The sequence below is a fragment of the Globicephala melas genome, chromosome 5, assembly GCF_963455315.2.
Source record: "Globicephala melas chromosome 5, mGloMel1.2, whole genome shotgun sequence".
In the NCBI taxonomy this organism is placed as follows: Eukaryota; Metazoa; Chordata; class Mammalia; order Artiodactyla; family Delphinidae; genus Globicephala; species Globicephala melas.
This window is the reverse complement of record NC_083318.1, coordinates 1,822,712-1,843,300: the sequence shown is the minus strand read 5'-3', so window position 1 is coordinate 1,843,300 and position 20,589 is coordinate 1,822,712. Positions and strand designations below refer to the sequence as shown.

The following is a 20,589-nucleotide window of genomic DNA, read 5'->3' as shown; positions in this document are numbered from 1 at the left end:
TTTTAAAAAAAATTAATTAATTTATTCATTTATTTAATTTTTGGCTGCACTGGGTCTTCGCTGCTGCACGCGGGTTTCTCTAGTTGCTGAGAGCGGGGGCTACTCTTTGTTGCAGTGCGCGGGCTTCTCATTGCGGTGGTTTCTCTTGTTGCGGAGCACATGCTCTAGGTGCGCGGGCTTCAGTAGTTGTGGCACGTGGGCTCAGTAGTTGTGGCTCGCGAGCTCTAGAGTGCAGGCTCCGTAGTTGTGGCGCACCGGCTTAGTTTCATGTGGGATCTTCCCGGACCAGGGCTCAAACCCGTGTCCCCTGCAGTAGCAGGCGGATTCTTTTTTTAATGAAAACTGATATGTGAAAGCCTTTATCTTTTTAAATTTTATTCAATTAATTAATTAATTTTTATTTTTGGCTGCGTTGGGTCTTCATTGCTGTGCGCAGGCTCTCTCTAGTTGTGGCGAGCAGGGGCTACTCTTCGTTGCGGTGTGCGGGCTTCCTTTTTTTTTTTTAACATCTTTATTGGAGTATAATTGCTTTACAATGGTGTGTTAGTTTCTGCTTTATAACAAAGTGAATCAGTTATACATATACATATGTTCCCATATCTCTTCCCTCTTGTGTCTCCCTCCCTCCCACCCTCCCTATCCCACCCCTCTTGGTGGTCACAAACCACCGAGCTGATCTCCCTGTGCTATGCAGCTACTTCTCACTAGCTATCTATTTTACGTTTGGTAGTGTATATATGTCCATGCCACTCTCTCACTTTGTCCCAGCTTACCCTTCCCCCTCCCCATATCCTCAAGTCCATGCTCTAGTAGGTCTGTGTCTTTATTCCCGTCTTACCCCTAGGTTCTTCATGACCTTTTTTTTTTTTTTTTCCTTAGATTCCATATATATGTGTTAGCATACTACAAAGCTACAGTAATCAAGACAGTATGGTACTGGCACAAAAACAGAAATATAGATCAATGGAACAGGATAGAAAGCCCAGAGATAAACCCACACACATATGGTCACCTTATCTTTGATAAAGGAGGCAAGAATATACAGTGGAGAAAAGACAGCCTCTTCCATAAGAGGTGCTGGGAAAACTAGACAGGTACATGTAAAAGAATGAAATTAGAACACTCCCTAACACTATACACAAAAATAAACTCAAAATGGATTAAAGACCTAAATGTAAGGGCAGACACTATCAAAGTCTTAGAGGAAAACATAGGCAGAACACTCTATGACATAAATCACAGCAAGATCCTTTTTGAACCACCTCCTAGAGAAATGGAAATAAAAACAAAAATAAACAAATGGGACCTAATGAAACTTAAAAGCTTTTGCACAGCAAAGGAAACCATAAACAAGACCAAAAGACAACCCTCAGAATGGGAGAAAATATTTGCAAATGAAGCAACTGACAAAGGATGAATCTCCAAAATTTACAAGCAGCTCATGCAGCTCAATAACAAAAAAACAAATAACCCAATCCAAAAATGGGCAGAACACCTAAATAGACATTTCTCCAAAGAAGACATACAGATGGCCAACAAACACATGAAAGAATGCTCAACATCATTAATCATTAGAGAAATGCAAATCAAAACTACAATGAGATATCATCTCACACCAGTCAGAATGGCCATCATCAAAAAATCTAGAAACAATAAATGCTGGAGAGGGTGTGGAGAAAAGGGAACCCTCTGGCACTGTTGGTGGGAATGAAAATTGATACAGCCACTGTGGAGAACAGTATGGAGGTTCCTTAAAAAACTACAAATAGAACTACCATACGACCCAGCAATCCCACTACTGGGCATATACCCTGAGAAAACCAAAATTCAAAGAGTCATGTACCAAAATATTCATTGCAGCTCTATTTACAATAGCCAGGACATGGAAGCAACCTAAATGCCCATCGACAGATGAATGGATAAAGAAGATGTGGCACATATATACAATGGAATATTACTCAGCCATAAAAAGAAACAAAGTTGAGTTATTTGTAGTGAGGTGGATGGACCTAGAGTCTGTCATACAGAGTGAAGTAAGTCAGAAAGAAAATAACCGTAAGTTCTGAACCACACTTTAGATCAACAGGACCGAGGTCAAATTCTCCCCCTAGTGTACCTGGGCCCACGAGGGAGAGCAGGTTGGTGTCTCTACCTCTGAGGTGAGCTTGGAGATGAACAAGATTGTTGAGTGGCATGAGGAGAGGTTCGGGGCCAGCAGGGGTGGATTCCGAGTGCCCAGCCGCAGCCAGGAGTTGGGGTGCGGGCCCCAGTGCTCAGGCGTGGGGGAGGGGTGTTCACACACACTCTGGTTCTGTCTAAAGCTCAGGTCCCCAGTCCGCTGGCCCCTGGAAGTGCTGGGCCACATCACCCCCTTGTGGACACTCGCGGGAGGGCCCCTTCCCGCCCTCAGGGCTGAGGGTGCCGCCCCAGGCCTCCTGGGGCCCAGAGAGTGGTCTCAGGAAGGAGGTGGCCCAGAGGACAGCGGCCCTGGGTCTCCTCCACTGCGCCTGGCCCCTTCCTTGGTGTCAGATGGCCCTGAGCTCTGCCCAGGAGCCGGGTTGCCCTGAGGCACCTGTGCCCACCGGAACCGAACCGGAATCCCTCAGAATTTGCATTCTGATCACTCAGTCGAGAAACGACTGTGGGCACCTGGTCAGGGGTCGTTCCTCCAGGTGGGCCGTTGGTGGGCCCCTGGGCAGTGTGGCCAGAGGTCAGGTGGCCGGAGGGCCCTCCCAGGGCCTGTACCCACCCTGAGGGTCCTGTGCTCTCAGGCCTCCGGCTCTCCCTGCTGAGTCTCCACTGCCCACTGCCCATACCCACTGATGGGGAGAGGGGGTGAGGTCAGAGAGGTCACGTGCACAGAGGGGGCCAAGGGGACAGAAGCAAGAGGCCGCCTCCGGCTCACCGATGGTGCTTCACCCAGCTCAGCTTCAGGGGCCTAGACTCTTTAAGCGGCTGGCATTTCCTCTCTCTTGCCGGCCTCTCAGGGGCAAATGAGACGGTCACTGCAAGCTGCTCAGACACGGCACTGGGGTGACCTCCGTGTCCTTCCCCTGCTGTCCTGGTTCCATCGGCAGGACAAGGAGAAGAAGCTTCCCTCTGGAGCCAGGGGCGGGACAGCGGGAATTAGACGACGGAGCCCTGTGTGCACATGGCTTGCGGAGGGCTTTGGGGAAGACCCAGGCCCGGAGCCTAATGCCCACCCTGTCTGGTCCCTCCCACGCCCCTCCCGCTTGCTCCCCGCCAGCCGGCCCTTGATCAGGCCCAGCACTGGCCGCTGAGGCCTTGCCCTGGCCGTCCCCTTGCCTAGAAGTTTCCATCCCCAGATCCTGCACAGCTCCCTCCTCCCTTTTGGTGTCCAGTGACAGGTCACCTGCCTGTCCTGACCTCTCTGGACAAAGGCCGGGAAGAGTGGTAGGGGTAGAGCTGGGAGTCCTGGCGGGGGTCAGAGAAGGAGGGGCGAGGGACGTGAAAGGGTGGGTGCGGTGGGGACCCCGCCTGCCCCTAGTGCAGTCTCCCTGCTGAGCGGGACCTGGGGAGCCCTGGGGTGCTGTGGGGATTGTGGACGGGGGCGGGGACGCTGGGCCTGGAAGGGCCTTTCTTCTGGGAGCTGACCCAGCACGGTCAGTTCTGTGAGGCCCACCCCCTGGGCGCGCCACCCCTCCTTCTGCGCCCCCAATCCCAGTGTGACACACGTGCCAACCCCACGGTCTGCCACCACTTTCCGATGCGCGAAGATCCCACGCATCAGGGCAAAACAATACAAAACGGTGAACAAAGCCAGTAGCGCGGAGGCCGAGGCCCCTCCCCCTTTCACGGTCACACCCTGTGACATGGGCACAGGGCACCTGGGATCCAGGGGCGCGTGGGGAGCTGTGGGCGGAGGAAGGATCGCGTCCTCTGGGACGCTGGGTGACGGAGGGGGGGGCTCTTGAGCTGTCATTCTCAGCAGGGGTCTTGACAGAGTGGGGAGGGGTGCCACGCCCAGGCGGTGGGGCTCACGAGTGGGCCCGAGGCGGGCAGCGCGGACTGTGCCGGTTGAGCTGCTGGTGTCTGCCCGCTTCCGCGGTTTGTGGCCGCATCACTCCATGACGTTGTCTTCTCACGGCCTTCTCCTCCGTGTCTGGGCTTCTCCTCTCTGTTCCCTTATGAGGACACCCGTCATTGGATTTAGGGCCCATCCAGAAAATCCAGGATGATCTCATTTTGGGATCCTCAAATTAAATCCCATCTGCAAGACTCTTTCCACACAAGGTCCCATTCGCGGGTTCTGGGGGTCATAGGACGCGGACCTGCCTTTTGGGGGGCCACTCCCACCCACTGCAGAGAGGACCCACGCTGCTGCTCAGAGGACGCATCGTGTCATAGAATGCCTGCTGCTGGCCAGGAAAGCTGGACGAAGGGGGATCCACGACCTCATGGGAGAAACATTTCAAGCTGCAAGAGGGCAGGGGGACCAGGGTAGAGGTGGCAAGAAGCATACTCCGTCACCAACCAAACACGGAGGGCCCGGGCCAGCCTGGTGCAGGCTGGGTGCAGCTGCCTGGCCCACCCCTAGGTTTTCAGCCGCATCACCCAGCTGCCAGCCCGGGGAAATCACCCGGTCTCGATGCCGGTGGGCAGCGCTGATGTGACTGGCCCTGGCTACTCAACCTCCAGCCCCTCCGGAGGTCAAGATGATACATCATGGCCCACAGCCCCTGCCATACATCACACTGCTAGCACAGACTATCTGATGTGACCCGAGGCCTCCAGGTGAGCAAACATACTCTTGCCAGGCAGGATATTCCCGGGGCTTAGGGGCTGTCTCCCAGGAGCTGGTCCAGGGCCAGTCCTGAGAGCACTTGCCCCCCAGATGGCTCTGCTTGGTGGATAGGGTGTCTTGATGGGAACCCTGTTTCCTGCTCCCCACGAGGCTCTGGTACCCCAGAAGCTGGAAGGCGGTGTTACACACTAAGAAGTCCGTCTATAAAATTACATCCAGGGGCTTCCCTGGTGGTCCAGTGGTTAAGAATCTGCCTTCCAGTGCAGGGGACTTGGGTTCAATCCCTGGTGGGGGAACTAAGCCCGCGCACTGCAACTACTGAGCCTGCGCCCTCTGGAGCCCACGTGCCACAACTAGAGAGAAGCCCGACCACCGCAACTAGGAACCAATGCAGCCAAAAGTTAAAAAAAAAAAAAATTACATCCAAATCACCCAGTTTTTGTGTGGATTTTGAACTTGCTAAAAACAAGTGGACTTCACCTATTTGTGATTTGGGCTAATGGAAATCATGTAACAGTCTGCTAAATATAATGGATATGGGGAAGCTGATGGTGAAAGTCTTTTTTTTTAAATCTTGTAAGGCTGTCAAAGAGGGAACCCAAGTAGAAAATCAGCAAACGAGAGAGATGAATTGGATTTCTAAAGAGGTAGTGTGAAAATTGATAAAGGGAAACCTCACTAAACTGGAGTCAGAAGGCCAGAAGGGGGAGCTCTCAAATGCAAACCACTGGACATCCATACAGATCGCAAGGGAAGAGAGGAATCCTGAGTCTCCTGCAGGAAGGGACGCTACTTTACCCCCAGCAGGAGGAAGAAAGATTTTCTCCTTGCCCTGCAACACAGCCAGTGAGAGGCTGTCACAACCCAGCCAATGAAAAGCAACCATGCTGTAAAGCAATTATACCCCAATAAAGATGTTAAAAAATATATATATATATATTTTTTAAAAAGTCAACTGTTTAAAATAAATAAATAAATCATAAAAGAAAAAAAAAAAAGAAAAGCAACCATGCTTTGATCTCCCAGTTTCCTCCAATGGACTCTTTGTTTAGAACAGCCCCTCCCAGCTTCCCCTTTTCCTCTATAAAAGAGTTTCCTCTTTGCTCTATTGCACCTGCATGTAGTTTGCCAGGTTACGTGTCCTGAGTTGCAATTCCCTGTTGCTCCCAAATAAACTGGTTTTGCTGGTAAAAATAACTGGCGGTTTCATGTTTTGGGTTAACATGATACGGAGGCCCCAGGGCAACTCAGAGGCGGACGAGCAAACAGGTGCGGTACCCACAGAGCCCAAGGAGCTCACAGCTTTCTCGCCGACCCCCGAGTTGGAGGGTAAGTTTCTCTTTTGGATTTGAGTCCGTTCTTGCTGTGTTTTGAAGCTCTCCAGGTGTTGTTCGGGATCTGTTTAAAGGCTTTGTCTTTTCTGTTAAGGCCTTGCTTTGTCCGTAGCTACTCGTTTGGTACCTTGGCCTCTTTTTTGTTTTTTTTTTAAATACATGTATGTATGTATGTAGGTATTTGTTTATTTATTTTTAGCTGCACTGGGTCTTCGTTGCTGCACGTGGGCTTTCTCTGGTTGCGGTGAGAGGGGGCTACTCTTTGTTGTGGTTTGTGGGCTTCTCATTGCGGTGGCTTCTCTTGGTGCGGAGCACGGGCTCTAGGCACACGGCCTTCGGTAGTTATGGCACTTAGGCTCAGTAGTTGTGGCGCACGGGCTTAGTTGCTCCTTGGCATGTGGGATCTTCCCAGACCGGGGATTGAACCTGTGTCCCCTGCATTGGCAGGCAGATTCTTAAACACTGTGCCACCAAGGAAGTCCCTGGCCTGACTCTTGAAATCAGGCTGTTTTTACTGGAACTGTGACAGCCTTCGATCCGACTCCTTTTGGAACTGGGTGGTTCCTATTGGAACTGTGCTGGTATTCAGCCTGCAGGCTAAGAACTATTATTATTATTTTATGCTCTAGAGAAAAACCTCTGAAAAATGGGATTCCAGTTATTTAAATGTTTTGAGAGCACCCCTCATTCAGGGACCACAGCAAGTTTTGTTTTCTTTTTTGGCTGCACTGCACAGCTTGTGGGATCTTAGTTCCCTGACCAGGGATCGAACCCATGCCCCCTGCAGTGGAAGCGTGGAATCCTAACCACTGGACCGCCAATTCCTCCAGCCAATTTTATCTTCAGAAAATGCGGTCCCTCCCGTGTGCATTTCTAACTAAATTGACTGATTTAACCAAAAGTAATTTAAAATATCTGTGACCGAATCAAACTTGGGTTCGCTTGCCCAGGCAGTAAAGCCAATCTACTCACACCGGGTCATGGTGAAGGAAACTGCAGCGTTCATTGCAGGGCCAAGCAAGGAGTCTAGGGCAGCTGGTGCTTAAAAGACCTGAACTCCCCAAAGGTTTTCAGGGAAAGGTTTTTGAAGACAGAGTGAGGGAGGCAGGTCGCAGGAGTTTGTGATCAGCTGGTGGACATTCTTCTGATTGGTTGGCGGTGAGGTAACTAGGAGTCAACATCGTCAACCTTCCTGTTTCAACTGCTCTGGGGTCTACGTGATTATGAGAAGCGTACAGTTAACTTCTTCCACCTGGTGGGGGTTCTGTATCTGCAAAACAGCTCAAAGGACATGGCTCAGAATATTATCTATAGCCCTTGAGGAGGGACTAAAGGTCCTTGACTTTGTTTAATGGCTAAACTATTATTATTTTGTCTTGCTTGACTGATTTCCTTTCTCTACATTTCTCACTTCTGTGATTAAATTTATTCTTTGGAACGCGGGGGGGGGAAGGCCTACGAGGCTAAAGTTTTTCTACAAACAAGAGGCAGGTTGAGGACACGGGGGTGGGTGTGTCCCAGGAAGGCCCCACAGGATCTACTCGGTTACACATCAATGGCTCTTATGAGGAACTTTTGAACTCCCCAAACTTAACTTTCTTAAAACTGTGTTAGATAGCCATGGCTCGGAAGGAGTCAAAACTGAATTGGATGCCTATTTTGATTGTATTTTGAGGCTTCCAGACGTTATCAAGAGTTTAAAATGGACTTTCTATAAAATGCCGTAATTAAATTCACTGAGGCAAAGAAAGAATTAAAGAAAGACAAGGGCTTCCCTGGTGGTGCAGTGGTTGAGAGTCCGCCTGCCGATGCAGGGGACGCGGGTTCGTGCCCCGGTCCAGGAAGATCCCACATGCCGCGGAGCGGCTGGGCCCGTGAGCCATGGCCGCTGAGCCTGCGCGTCCGGAGCCTGTGCTCCGCAACGGGAGAGGCCACGGCAGTGAGAGGCCTGCGGACCGCAAAAAAGAAAAAAAAAAAAAAAAAAAGACAAAATGGCTTTTCATGTTCAGCTCTCCAATTTCTTTGCCTCAGGCTCCACTCTGGTGCCGTCTTCCTCCTCGGAACCTATCAGAACCTGCCTTTAAAGTTAAATCTTCTTAGGATCCAAATAAACCCGAGATTACTTACATCCCCCGGCCTAAGGCTGAATTGCAAATCATAATTAAAGTTTCCTAAAGTAACGGAGGACCCTATAGGTTTGCTGAAGATTTTAACATGGTTATTCAAACCTACCAACCTGGTTTCTCAGATCTATATCGGGCAGTCCACGTGCTTTTTGGTGAAGGTCAAGTCAAATATTGGGTGAAATTAGCCCAAAGGAAACACTCTGGAGGGGATTTAGAAGAGCAAACCCCTAACTTCTGGCAAGAGGCTGGAACCCTTGCTGGAGAACTCCACCAGCACTTACAGTAACTATTCCCAAGGCGGTTGATCGGAACCAAATTCAGGCTTGCACACAAAAATCTGATGAACCTTCCCATGACTATTATAATCAACTTCAGATTACTTTTAAAGAAAATTCTGATCTTCCTTCAGATGTTGAGTCCCTTAGGATAGCCTTTAACGCCATGTTTATTAACGGGCTGAACTGGGATCATTTCTAATAAAAAAAGACCAGGGTGGAATGGGAAACTAAGTACACTCCAGATTTAGTTAATTTGGCAAATCAGCTCATTCCAACACTGGATGAGTCACCAAAAGGAAAGACCGCCAAAATTCTTAGTGTTCAACACCAGCAAATGAAGGCTCCTAAATGAAACCAAAATTCTAGTTTCTGCTGTAATTGCAAAGAACCAGGACATTAAAAAAAAAAAAAAAAAAAAGATTACTGGGGCTTCCCTGGTGGCACAGTGGTTAAGAATCCGCCTGCCATGCAGGGGACATGGGTTCGAGCCCTGGTCCGGGAAGATCCCACATGCCGCGGAGCAACTGAGCCCGTGCGCCACAACTACTGAAGCCCGCACACCTAGAGCTCGTGCTCTGCAACAAGAGAAGCCACCACAATGAGAAGCCCGCGCACCACAACGAAGAGTAGCCCCCGCTCGCCGCAACTAGAGGAAGCCCACGCACAGCAGCGAAGACCCAATGCAGCCCAAAATAAATAAATAAATAATTTATATGTATAAAAAAGATTATTGTTATAAATTAAAGCATTTCAGGCATCTTCAGCCCTTTAACCAGCCTTTCCAGTGGCCTCCTAATGAAGGGGGTTTTTGAGGAAATACAGGGGCTCTTCTCACCCCTCCCTCTTAATCAGCTCAGAAAAACAACTCTCCAGATTGGGGAGGAATGTCTCTGTGTCCTTAGTGACACCAGAACCACACTCTTGGTGCTCAACCCCCCTGCTATAAAACAGTCCCTGCCTTGAAGTACTAAAATGACCCAAATCGTGGGAGGTCTCCAATACGCATCAACAGGTTCCTGCGTGTGAACCTATTCCCTTTCGTTTAGGCCCTTTGAGAGAGATGCATCTTTTTCTCCTTAGCTCCTCTGCCCCTATTCATTATGTTGGCTGAGACTTCTTGGAAAAATATCATGCTAGAGCTTCTTTCTCCCAAAAGGGGAAAACAATTGTAGAATATGACAATAGCCATCCAAATAGCCCACCAGGTGAATTAAATGACCCTTCTACCTCTTTTACTTGCTCTGTCTCTGATGGCCCCGGAGCCGCTGGGAAACACCGATCATTTATCCCCATGGAATCTGTTACCACCCTCCTTATGGGCAAAATCCACAGTGCACCTTCCATTTAGGCTCGAATAGATCTCTCAAAACTAGAATTAATCAATACCCTATAAGAAGTCCTTCAAGGTATAAAGCCTGTAACAGAAGATTCCAAGGCTCAAGGTCTCATTATCCCTGTACGAGTCCCTGCAACACTCGTACTTTATGTGCAAGAAAACCCAAGGGCCAAGGGTGGAGGTTTGTCCAGGACCTCCAAGCAATAAACAACATTGTTTTCCCTCAACAACCTGTTTTTACCAACTCCGACACACTACTGACGTCCATTCTCACTGGAAGCAAATTTTTCACTCTAATTGATCTAGGCAGTGATTTTTTTTTCTGTGTTCCAGTGGATAAGGCTAGCCAGTATCCTTTCACCTTCACCTGGAAAGGATAACAATACACATGTACAGTAATGCCCCAGGGTTTCACAGAAAGCCCTTCCTACTTTCCACAGGTCTTGAAAGCTGATTTGGATGATATAAAGTTTTCTTCAGGTTCTATGTTCTTACAATATACAGATGATTTGCGTCTATGTTCACCTTCTCAAACCTCCTTGCAGGAAGACGGCATCCACCTGCTAAAACTTTTGGCTTTAAAGGGACATAAAGTCTCCAAAGAGAATTGCAGTTTGCTCAAACTCAGCATGGATATTCAGGGCACTTGATCTTGGAACAAGGACGACATCTGGATCTGGACAGGCCTCGTGACGTCCCGAACTTCCCCAAACCTAAAACTAAGTGCCGATTACAAGGTTTTCTCGGGCTAGCGGGCTACTACTGACGGCTTTGCCCCTGTGTGCCTTATTAAGACCCAGCAAACCTGACCCTAATTAAGGGATCAAGATGACACAGCTTTTGAAGCCTTAAAGAAAAGCTTAATGAGACCACCTGCCCTTGGGTATCCTAATTACCAGCTTTGCTTTTTCCTTTTTGCATGGGAGAGGGAAGGCCATGCCCGTGGAATATTCACCCCAAAACATGGGCAAGGTCACCCACCCATCCATTTCTGATTAAGGCAGAAAGACAGTGACAGGAATTAGGCCTTAATCAGAAAGGCCACCGAATAGTTAATCATGGGATCCCCTTTAGCCATCTTCGCACCCCATGCAGTAGAAACCCTCGTGAATTCTCATCACATCTAACACTTGCCGGTCAGTTGCCCCAGCTCCTATGAAGTCCTGCTGCTAACAGCTCCTCACATGACTCTTTCACGTCGTAACAACCTCAACCCTGCTATTCTTCTCCCCCCCTTCTCTGACAAAACACCTCAGGACCGTCTAACACTGACAGGTCGCCTTCTGACTCCCCGTAGTAATTTACAGGGGACTCTTCTAACCAGTGCGGATTCTTCACGATTTACTGATGCCTCCTATTGAAGATGACGAAGGTAAACACCAAGCTGGGTGTGCTGTTACGCCTCCCCTTGAAATTGTCAAGCCGGCACTTTTATCCTTGGCTACTTCAACCCAGCAAGCTGAACTATACGCTCTCATTTGGGCTTGTACTTTAGCCAAGGGCAAAGCCGCCAACGTTTATACCATTAGTCAGTATGCCTTTGGGGTAGACCGTGAGCTTGGGATGCTGTGGAAACAATGAGATTTCCTTACCTCTAACGGGGAAAAGATTAAAAATGGCTCTTATATCCAAAATCTATTAGATGCCACGCTCTTGCCGGCAACCTTGGCTGTTATTAAGATCCCTGGCGTATCAGCTTGACATAGAGGATAAAAACCTACGTCACTGATAATCCTACCAAAATACTACTCTCAGGAATTCCCTGGCAGTACAGTGGTTAGAACTCAGCACTTTCACTGCCGGGGTCCGGGTTCAACCCCTGGTCAGGGAACTGAGATCCCACAAGCTGTGCATTGTGGCAAAAACACACACACAAACAAACAAAAAACAACAAAAATGCTACTCTCAAAGGAAGTAGCCAAACCTCTGTCATCCAAAGAGATGCTCCCCAAGATAACAGACTAGGAATGCCCAAAAATTGGCCCCAGAAATGGAAAAATGATATTGGAGCTCTAGTAACTGTTGGTTTGATAAAAAAAAAGAGAACTCTGGTTCGGGCCAAATAACAAACTGGTCCTACCAGAAATTCTAAGACTCCCACTCCTTGGCACTGTTCATGCATTGAACTGTTGGTCCACTGACAAATGATGGCATGCATGAACTAATATTGGTGGGAAATATATATATTTTTTAATATTATTTAGTTTTGGCTGCGCCCGGTCTTAGTTGCGTCACGTGGGATCTTCGATTTGGCATGCGGGATCCTTTAGTTGCGGCATGCACGCAGGATCTAGTTTGCAACCAGGGATCGAACCTGGGCCCCCTGCATTGGGAGCACAGAGCCTTATGCACCGGACTGCCAGGGAAGTCGCTGGTAGGAAATATTAATAAGGTCAAAATGAGTGCCGGTCTCACCTGCCCAAGTACAGTCCAGGGCAACCTGCTCTCATTTTGAATTGCCTTATGGGTCATTCGAGATTTGGCAAATGGAATTCATTACAGCTGCCCCATCTCATGGATGTACAGTCATACCTTGTTTTATTATGCTTTGCTTTATTGCACGTCACAGATACCGCATTTTTTACACATTGAAGGTTTGTGGCCACCCTGTGTCAGGCAAGTCTATCAGCGCCATTTTCCCAACAACATTATTTTTTAAATTAAGGTATGTACATTTTTTTAGACATAGTGCTATTGCACACTTAATAGATTATAGTATAGTGTAAACGTAACTTTTATACGCACTGGGAAGCCAGAAAAATTCATGTGACTTTATTGTGATATTTGCTTCAATTGTGGGGGTCTGGAACCAAACCCAAAATATCTCCAAGGTATGCATGCAAACATTTCAGTCATAGTCTGTATATTTTCTGATTGGACTAAAGCTTTCCGTTGTAGACAGGCCACTGCTTCTCTGTGGTTAAATTTTTGTTAGAAAAGATTATCCCTACCTGGGGAAACTCTTTTGAATTTCGTAGTGATCAAGGAACCCATTTTACTGGTCAAGTACTTTGGCAAGTTTGCGATGTTTGGCCGGTTTTATAATACTTTCATTGTGCTTACAATCAGCAATCCTCAGGGTTAGTTGAACGTGCTAACAGTGCTATTAAGACCCAACTGGTGGGACCTCCCTGGTGGTTCAGTGGGTAAGACTCTGCACTCCCAATGCAGGGAGCCCGGGTTCGATCCCTGGTGGGGGAACTAGATCCCCTATGCACGCCGCAATTATGAGCCCGCATGCCGCAACCAAAAGATCCTGCATGACACAACGAAGATCCCGAGTACCGCAAGTAAGACCCGGCGCCGCCAAAATAACTAACTAACTAACTAACCCAATTGGCAAAATTTGTAGATACCCTCCAAAGACTCTGGCCAAAGCCATTGCTGTTGGTCCTTCTAAATCTCAGAGCCACCCGTTTCGGAGCTCGTAAACTCTCACCCTTTGAGATAGTCAAAGGATGCCCAAAGTACCAGGCCCCTCCCTCTTTTGACCTGCAGCTGATAAAAGGAGATATGCTTCAGTATTGTAAAGGCATAATTGCTTCTTCTGAGAGTAGCCATGCTCTTGTCGAGCAATCTTTTCAGTCTCAGGAGACGAATACCTTCAGCATCACACCGTGCAACCTGGAAATTTCTTCTATTGGAAAAGGCATCTCCAGAAGGACTCTCCTCAGTCTCACTGGAGAGGCCCTTAGCAAGTACTGCTAACCCACCCTTGTGCCACCAAACTCCAGGGAATAGACTCCTGGATTCATGCGACACATCGAAAGAAAGTATCAAGCCCTGACTGGACCCATACACTATTTGGTGACCTGAAGGTAAAGAGTTCCTGGAAGTGAAGCAGATGATATCTGATGAGACAGCTTTCCCAAGGTGTCGAGATCAAGCCTGTTAGAAAGGTCAGAATTCACAGAAGTCTCTCTCTTTCATCTGGACTATAAACTGACTCTGGATTTTTATCCCAACTTATAGTCTTTGAATTTGCAAACTACAGGCTATATTCTCTGATAGAACATTTAGTTCCAAACAGTGTCTTTTGAGATAACAATACTGTTTACTCACTCCATGTTTATTCCGGCATTGTCTTCCCAAAGTGCTTGTTTAATTCCTGCAGTTTTGGTGTGCCCTTGCTGTATTCACTATTCTAAGGTACAGACTTTAGATGAGAAATGCCCGAGAGATCTCTGTCCTACCCATCCTTGTTACTAAAATGTAACCACAATAGGTTTCCAATCTGTGCACTTTCACTCCTACATGGGACACAACACCAGGAAAGGTCCTTCCTGGTATCAATGGACAAAAGGCCACTGAATGTTGGTAAAAAACAAACAAAACCCCTGATTCTTTTTTTTTAATTTAATTAATTAATTTATTTTTGGCTGTGTTGGGTCTTTGTTGCTGTGCGCCGACAGGGCTTTCTCTAGTTGTGGCGAGCGGGGCTACTCTTTGTTGCGGTGCGCGTGGTTCTCATTGCGGTGGCTTTTCTTGTTGTGGAGCACGGGCTCTAGGCGCGCGGCCTTCAGTAGTTGTGGTGCACGGGCTCAGTAGTTGTGGCTCGCAGGCTTTAGAGCCCAGGCTCGGTAGTTGTGGCGCACAGGCTTAGTTGCTCTGCGACATGTGGGATCTTCCCAGACCGGGGCACGAACCCGCGTCCCCCGCATTGGCAGGCGGACTCCCAAGCACCGCGCCACCAGGGAAGCCCCTCAGAGAAAGATCTTGATCAAAGGGGGGAAGTGGTGAAAATTAATAAAATGAAACTTACTAAACATGGAGTCAGGAAGACAGAAGGGGAAGCTCTCACACACGTAACACTTAACATCAATACAGGCAGACCTAGGAGATATTGTGGGTTTGGTTCCAGACCACTGCAATAAAGCATATAGCACAATAAAGTGAGTAACATGAATGTTTTGGTTTCCCAGTGCATATAAAATTCCGTTTACACTAATTATAGTCTATTAAGTGTGCAATAGCATTCTATCTAAAAAAATAATGTTGGAGAAGTGGTGCTGATAGACTTGTTCAATACAGGGTTGCCACAAACCTTCAATGTGTAAAAGGACAACATCTGCAAAGTGAAGTAAAGCAAAGCATAACAAAACAAGCTATGAATGCACAGAACCCAACAGAAAGAGGCTTAGCTTGCGTCTCTGGCAGGAAGTGACACTGTTTTTCTACTGCAGGCAGGAGGAGGAAAGATTTTCGCCTCACCTGGCAACACCTCAGCTACTGAGAGGCTGTCACAGTTCAGCCAATGAAAAGTCACTTTACTTTGAACTCCCAGTTCCCTCCAATGGACTGCTTGTTTAGAACAGCCCCTCCCAACTTCCCCTTCTCCTCTATAAGATAGTGTCCTTTCCTTCGTTTCACTAGACTCGCATGTGGTTTGCCATAGTTGCGTATCCTGAATTGCAATTCTTTGCTGCTCATGAGTAAACCCATTTTACTGGTAAAAATAACTTACTTTTATTGTTTTAGGTTAACAGTAATTAATCCATTACTTCTGATGTACAAAAGAAAGTTTATTGGTGGGTAATTTTTAAGTAAAATATATTTTGTTGTTTAAAAACGGGGGGGGCCAGTTTTTTCTTTGGAGTGAACAGGGTTTGAACACAACAAACCTGCAGAGTTGACGCTTTACTGCACAAATCCAAACACCGCAGAGGTGTAGGATGTGGAAATCCACAGCTCCCACCCAGCTTCACTCTGGGTCCCTTTGTGGAGCAGGCTTCTCATATCTTTGTCTCAGGTTATCTGAGGAAGGACAGTGGATTTGGTTCTGGACGTAGGAGAACCTGGGTAGCAGGTGAGGAGTTGGAGAGGGTCGGAGAAAGTGGCTGGACTGGGAGGCCAACTCACAGAGAGGGTAAGAATGGTGGGCAGTGGCCAAGCTGCCCCTAGAACTGAGGACTCTTTCCTCAACCTGGTGCCCTTTCTAACGCTCCAGTGCACCAGAAGCAAGGACATCACACACAAAAAGCAAACGGTAAAAAGAGTACCCAGTGGAACAGCTCATCACTTGTGCCGTCTTGGCTGGGAAGGCGTGGAGACACTTGGGAGACTGAGGTTTGCTTGTTCTTCCATTTGCCATGGCAGGTATGTCAGTTCCATACAGGAGCTGGAATGGGCTCCACCCAGGCTCTCCAGGACCACCCTCTGTCCCCTAGTCCTTCTCTGTGTTCCACCTCTTCCAAGGGCAGAGGGGACATACCTTCATATGTCAGAGACCTTACTAAAAAAATCTTTGTGCTACTCAGCAGCAACCTCTCTGTTAGGGACTGAATTGTGTCCCCCACCCCCACCCCAAATTCATATGTTGAAGCCCTAACCCCCACTGTGACTGTATTTTGATGTATGGCCTTTACAGAGGTAATTAAGGTTAAATGACATCATAAGGGTGGGTCCTAATCCCATAGGACTGGTGTCCTTGTAAGAAGAGAGACACTGGGGATGTGCACAGAGAAGAGGCCCTGTGAGGACACAGCAAGAAGGCAACTGTCTGCAAGCCAAGGAGAGAGGCCTCAGGAGAGACCAAACCTGCTGGCACCTTGAACTTCCAACTTCCAGACTGTGAGAAAATGAATGCCTGTTGTTTAAGTCTCCTTGTCTGTGGCATTTTGTTATGGCAGCCTGAATTGACTAATCCATTCACTTTCCTACAACTGGGAACTTTGCATTGTGAATACCTTGGGACCCATAGAAGGGAAGAGCTGGGTAGGGGAACATGACAGCAGGTACATGCATGTGTGAGGGTGGTTGCCGGCATAGGTGTGCCAGGGGTCAACCTCACTGGCTACTATTCAGTGGATGGGCTTGGCTCCTGGGGAGGCCCCTGGCCCCTCCACCACCTGCTTCTTGGCACAGCTGCTTCCAGAGGCTGATCACAGCAAGGGCTGAAGTCCCAATATCCAGACAAAGTGGGGGAAGGAGGCCAGGAAAAGGCCGCAGGCCCCGATAGGACCCAAAGTAAGACGCCAGGGGAGGGAGAATTTTGGAGGAATTTATATTTAGTAGTTTTCCATCAGGGGAGGAACCAGAGTTGAAGAAGCAACCCATCCCCAGTCTCTTCCTGTACTTTTCACCCCTCTCCCTCCTTCCTGGTCACCTCTGCAGGAAACCCCGTGGTTCTCACTGTTCTTAGAATAAGACCCAACCTCTGTGTAGGGCCTGACCCCTCCAGATCTGGCCCCTACCCCCTCCCTGCCCACCCTAGGCCGCAGTCTAGGGCATCAGCACCAGCACTCCCCGCCAGGCCGACTTACGTGTCCTCCCTCTGCTCAGGACCCACTGACTCAATTCTGTGTGGGCTCCTTCTCATCATTCTGGTTGCAGCTGAGAGTCCCCTCCTCTCTGTTTCTGTCCCATCGTCCTGTTTCTCCTCCTAAGCCTCTTATATGCTTACTTAAAAAAAAAAAAAAATTATTTATTTATTTTTGGCTGCGTTGGGTCTTTGTAGCTGTGCATGGGCTTTCTCTAGTTGTGGCGAGCAGGGGCTGATCTTTGTTGCGGTGCACAGGCTTCTCATTGCAGTGGCTTCTCTTGTTGCAGAGCACAGGCTCTAGGTGCGCGGGCTTCAGTAGTTGTGGCATGCGGGCTCAGTAGTTGTCGGGCATGGGCTTCGTTGCTCCGCGGCGTGTGGGATCTTCCTGGACCAGGGCTCGAAACTGTGTCCCCTGTATTGGCAGGCGGGTTCTTAACCACTGAGCCACCAGGGAAGCCCCTTTGCTTACTTTAGAAAAATATTTATTGATTGATTGATTTGGCTGCAATGGGTCTTAGTTGAGGCATGTGGGCTCTTTGTTGCGGAGTGCAGGCTTCTCTCTAGTTGTGGTGCACAGGCTCCAGAGCACAGGGGCTCAGTAGCTGCAGCACGCAGGCTTAGTTGCCCCAAGGCATGTGGGATCTTAGTTCCCCGACCAGGGATTGAACCTGCGTCCCCTGCATTGGAAGGCGGATTCTTAACCACTGGACCACCAGGGAAGTCCCAAGATTCATTTATTTCTTAAAGAATTTTTACCCCCTTTCTTTCCTATACAAAGTTTCCTTATCGTGTAATTTTTTTTTTTTGAAGGGAGGTCTGTCTCTGCCCCTAGAATGTTTGTTTGCCCATTAACCCCGTGCTTGATTCAGTCCCTGGATATTAGTTGAAGGCACAGGCATGTTGGGTACTTCCTACCTTAACTTACCGAATCCTCACAATGTCCTGTAAGGCAGATGTTGTTTGAATTCTGCCATCTCTCATCCATAATTCTGAAATCCAAAAAGCTCAGAAACCCAAAATGTTTTTCTCAAACTGGGTCGACATCTGACTTGAACAGCTGTAAGGCTTTTCATGGTCTTTATCGCACTTAGTTTGAATGGTCATCCTGTCTTTGCAGCAATGTTAATGTATCTGGTTTTGGGGTGCTGTCCAATGCCCCAGTGGGAGCACTGAGCAATATACTATTTGCTGGTTGCCTATTGCTGTGTAAAAAACGACTCCAAATGTTAGCAGCTTAAAACAATAAACATTTATTATGTCAGACAGCTTCTGTGGGCCAGGAGTGTGGAAGTAGCTTAGCTGGGTGCTTCTGGCCCAGGGTTTCCCATGAGGTCGCGGTTAAGATGCGTGCTGGGGGTGGTCCCAAGGTAGCTCAGTTACTATGGTGGGGAAGTTGATGCTGGCTACCGGCATGAAGTCTCATGTCCTCATCACATGGACCTCTTCACAGGGCTACTTGAGTGTCTTCACGATACGACGGGTGGCTTCCCCCCAGAGGGGACGATCTAAGAGAGGGCGAGGCAATGTCTTTTGGGACCCAGCTGCAGAAATCACTCCATCATTTCTGCAGTATCCTCTTGCTTACACGGGTCAGCCCTATTCACTGTGTCAGAGGGTGAGATCACAAGAGCACGAATCCCAGGAGTGGGATCCTTTCTGGATGTTGGCGACTCCAATTATATGTACCTATCTCAAATCCAAAGATTCTGAATTTCGAAGTACGTGTGACCCCCAGAATGTTAGAGGAGAGACTGGGATGCCCATTTTACGGGTGAGAACCAGGTTCAAGAGCAGTTGAGTGACATGTGGGAGGTTACACTTACATCAATAGCAATGACAACTCACCTATCTCTAACAGCTCTGGGGCCAGTGCTACTTGGTTTTCTCCATCACTGCTCCAGCCAACAAGAGTGTGTCATTCCTAACCTTAGTCACGTGGACTGTGGGCTCGCAGGGGCAGGAACTCTGCACTCCATCCTCTAATCCCTACAGCACACCTATGGGGTAAGCAGGGCAACTGCCTTTGACCTTCCCTCTGCAGCGGAGGAAGTGTGAGCTGTCTTCGCTTATACTTGTCTGATTCTACCAGTCTGCGGGTGTCTCCCCGGGCTCAGCCCAAGCTTGGTATGGGTTACAAAAATGGGAAAAAACGCCATGCTGCTCTCAGGGGATCTGGCGAGGAGGGCAGCTCTGGGTAGGGGCCGGCAGAGGAGTCTGTGGGAGGGAACCTTTGAAAGATCACACGTGTGCTTAGGCATCATTGCCGAGGACACTCAGACTTTGAAAAAGAAAATAGCCGTGGAGCCACGGAAGAACCCTCGGAGTTGGTCTGGGGAGCTGGGGGGAAGGAAAGGGATGGAGAAACGAGGACGGGAAAGGGCCAGCTCCCTCCTGCCTTCCGCCCTAAGAATAGTTCTTGCGACCTTAGACAGGGGATGCGCGGTCTGAACATGCTCAGCGCCTCGCTGGGCTCAGCTCGTGGAAGGTCGCCGTTTTCCTGGTGCTCGGCGTGGCCAGCCGGCCTGCAGCCCGGGGATTCGGACCTACGCTCGGGACTAACACTTGGGGTCGTCTTTGGCCCCTTCTTTCCCTTCCATCAGTAACTACATCGCAGGCCGTTTGACCCCTCTCCTCGCCCGGGCCCGAGTCTCCGAAAGCTCCCCGACTCGAGGCGATGGGGCCGGTGGGACACGCCAGTCACCCGCGGGCGGAGAGGCCGCGGACCCCGGGCGGGATAGGACTGGGGCGGGGCCACGTTCCCGGCGGCGGGCAGGGCCTGGCATCTCGGCGAGGGGCGGGGCTTGGCCTTTCGGCGGGGGGGCGGGGCCTGGCCTTTCGGCGGGGCGGGCGGGCCCGGGATCTCCGCGGGGGGCGGGGCGCGCCGGGAAAAGTTCCGGGAAGGTGGGCCTCCCGCCCAGGCCCGGCGCGGAAGTTGCCGGTGGTCAGTACCCTGTCGGCCAGGCCCGCAGCCATGTCGTCTGGGAACGCGGGGTCTGGCGGGCGGGAGGGCGCCCCGCGCGCCGCTGCCGCGCTCTGCGGCCTGTACCACGAGGCGGGGCAGAGGCTGAGGCGCCTGCAGGACCAGCTGGCCGCCCGGGACGTCCTCATAGCGCGCCTCCGCGCCCGTCTGGCCGCGCTCGAGGGGGACACGGCGCCGTCGCTCGTGGACGCGCTGCTGGAGCAGGTGGCGCGCTTCCGGGAGCAGCTGCGGCAGCGGGACGGCGGCGCCGCGGAGGCCGCGCTGCGCCAGGTGCGGGGCGGAGGGGCCGCAGGCGGCGGAGAGGCCGCAAGGGGGCCGCGCGAGCCACGCTTCCTCGGCGCGCGGGCCGCGTGCCCGCCGTGTCCCCGGAGTGCGTGCGCCCGTCGGGCGTGAGGGCTGTGTGGTCTGGTTGGGTCTGAGCGGTTTGTGTCTGGGGGGTTCTGGGCGGGTGCGCGCCGCGTTAGGCCTGAGTGTGTCGTGTGGGGTTCTGAGGGTGTGTGTCTGGGTTG

The 20,589-nt window shown here is 49.9% G+C and overlaps 1 protein-coding gene across 3 annotated transcripts in view; it reads left to right on the top strand.

The window, feature by feature from the left end:
• Positions 1-19,774: 19,774 nt before the first annotated feature.
• TNIP2 (TNFAIP3 interacting protein 2) overlaps positions 19,775-20,589 on the top strand; it is a 32,965-nt gene continuing 32,150 nt past the window's right edge. For 2 of the 3 annotated variants that reach the window (XR_009563896.1, XM_030876733.2), the window contains exon 1: positions 19,775-20,350. Coding sequence is in view for 2 of the 3 variants with exons in the window: in XM_030876733.2 (XP_030732593.2) it covers positions 19,775-20,350 (576 nt within the window). In the remaining variant the exon portion in view is untranslated. The remainder of the gene's footprint in view (positions 20,351-20,589) is intronic. The other variant, XM_060298894.1, reaches the window with a different exon arrangement.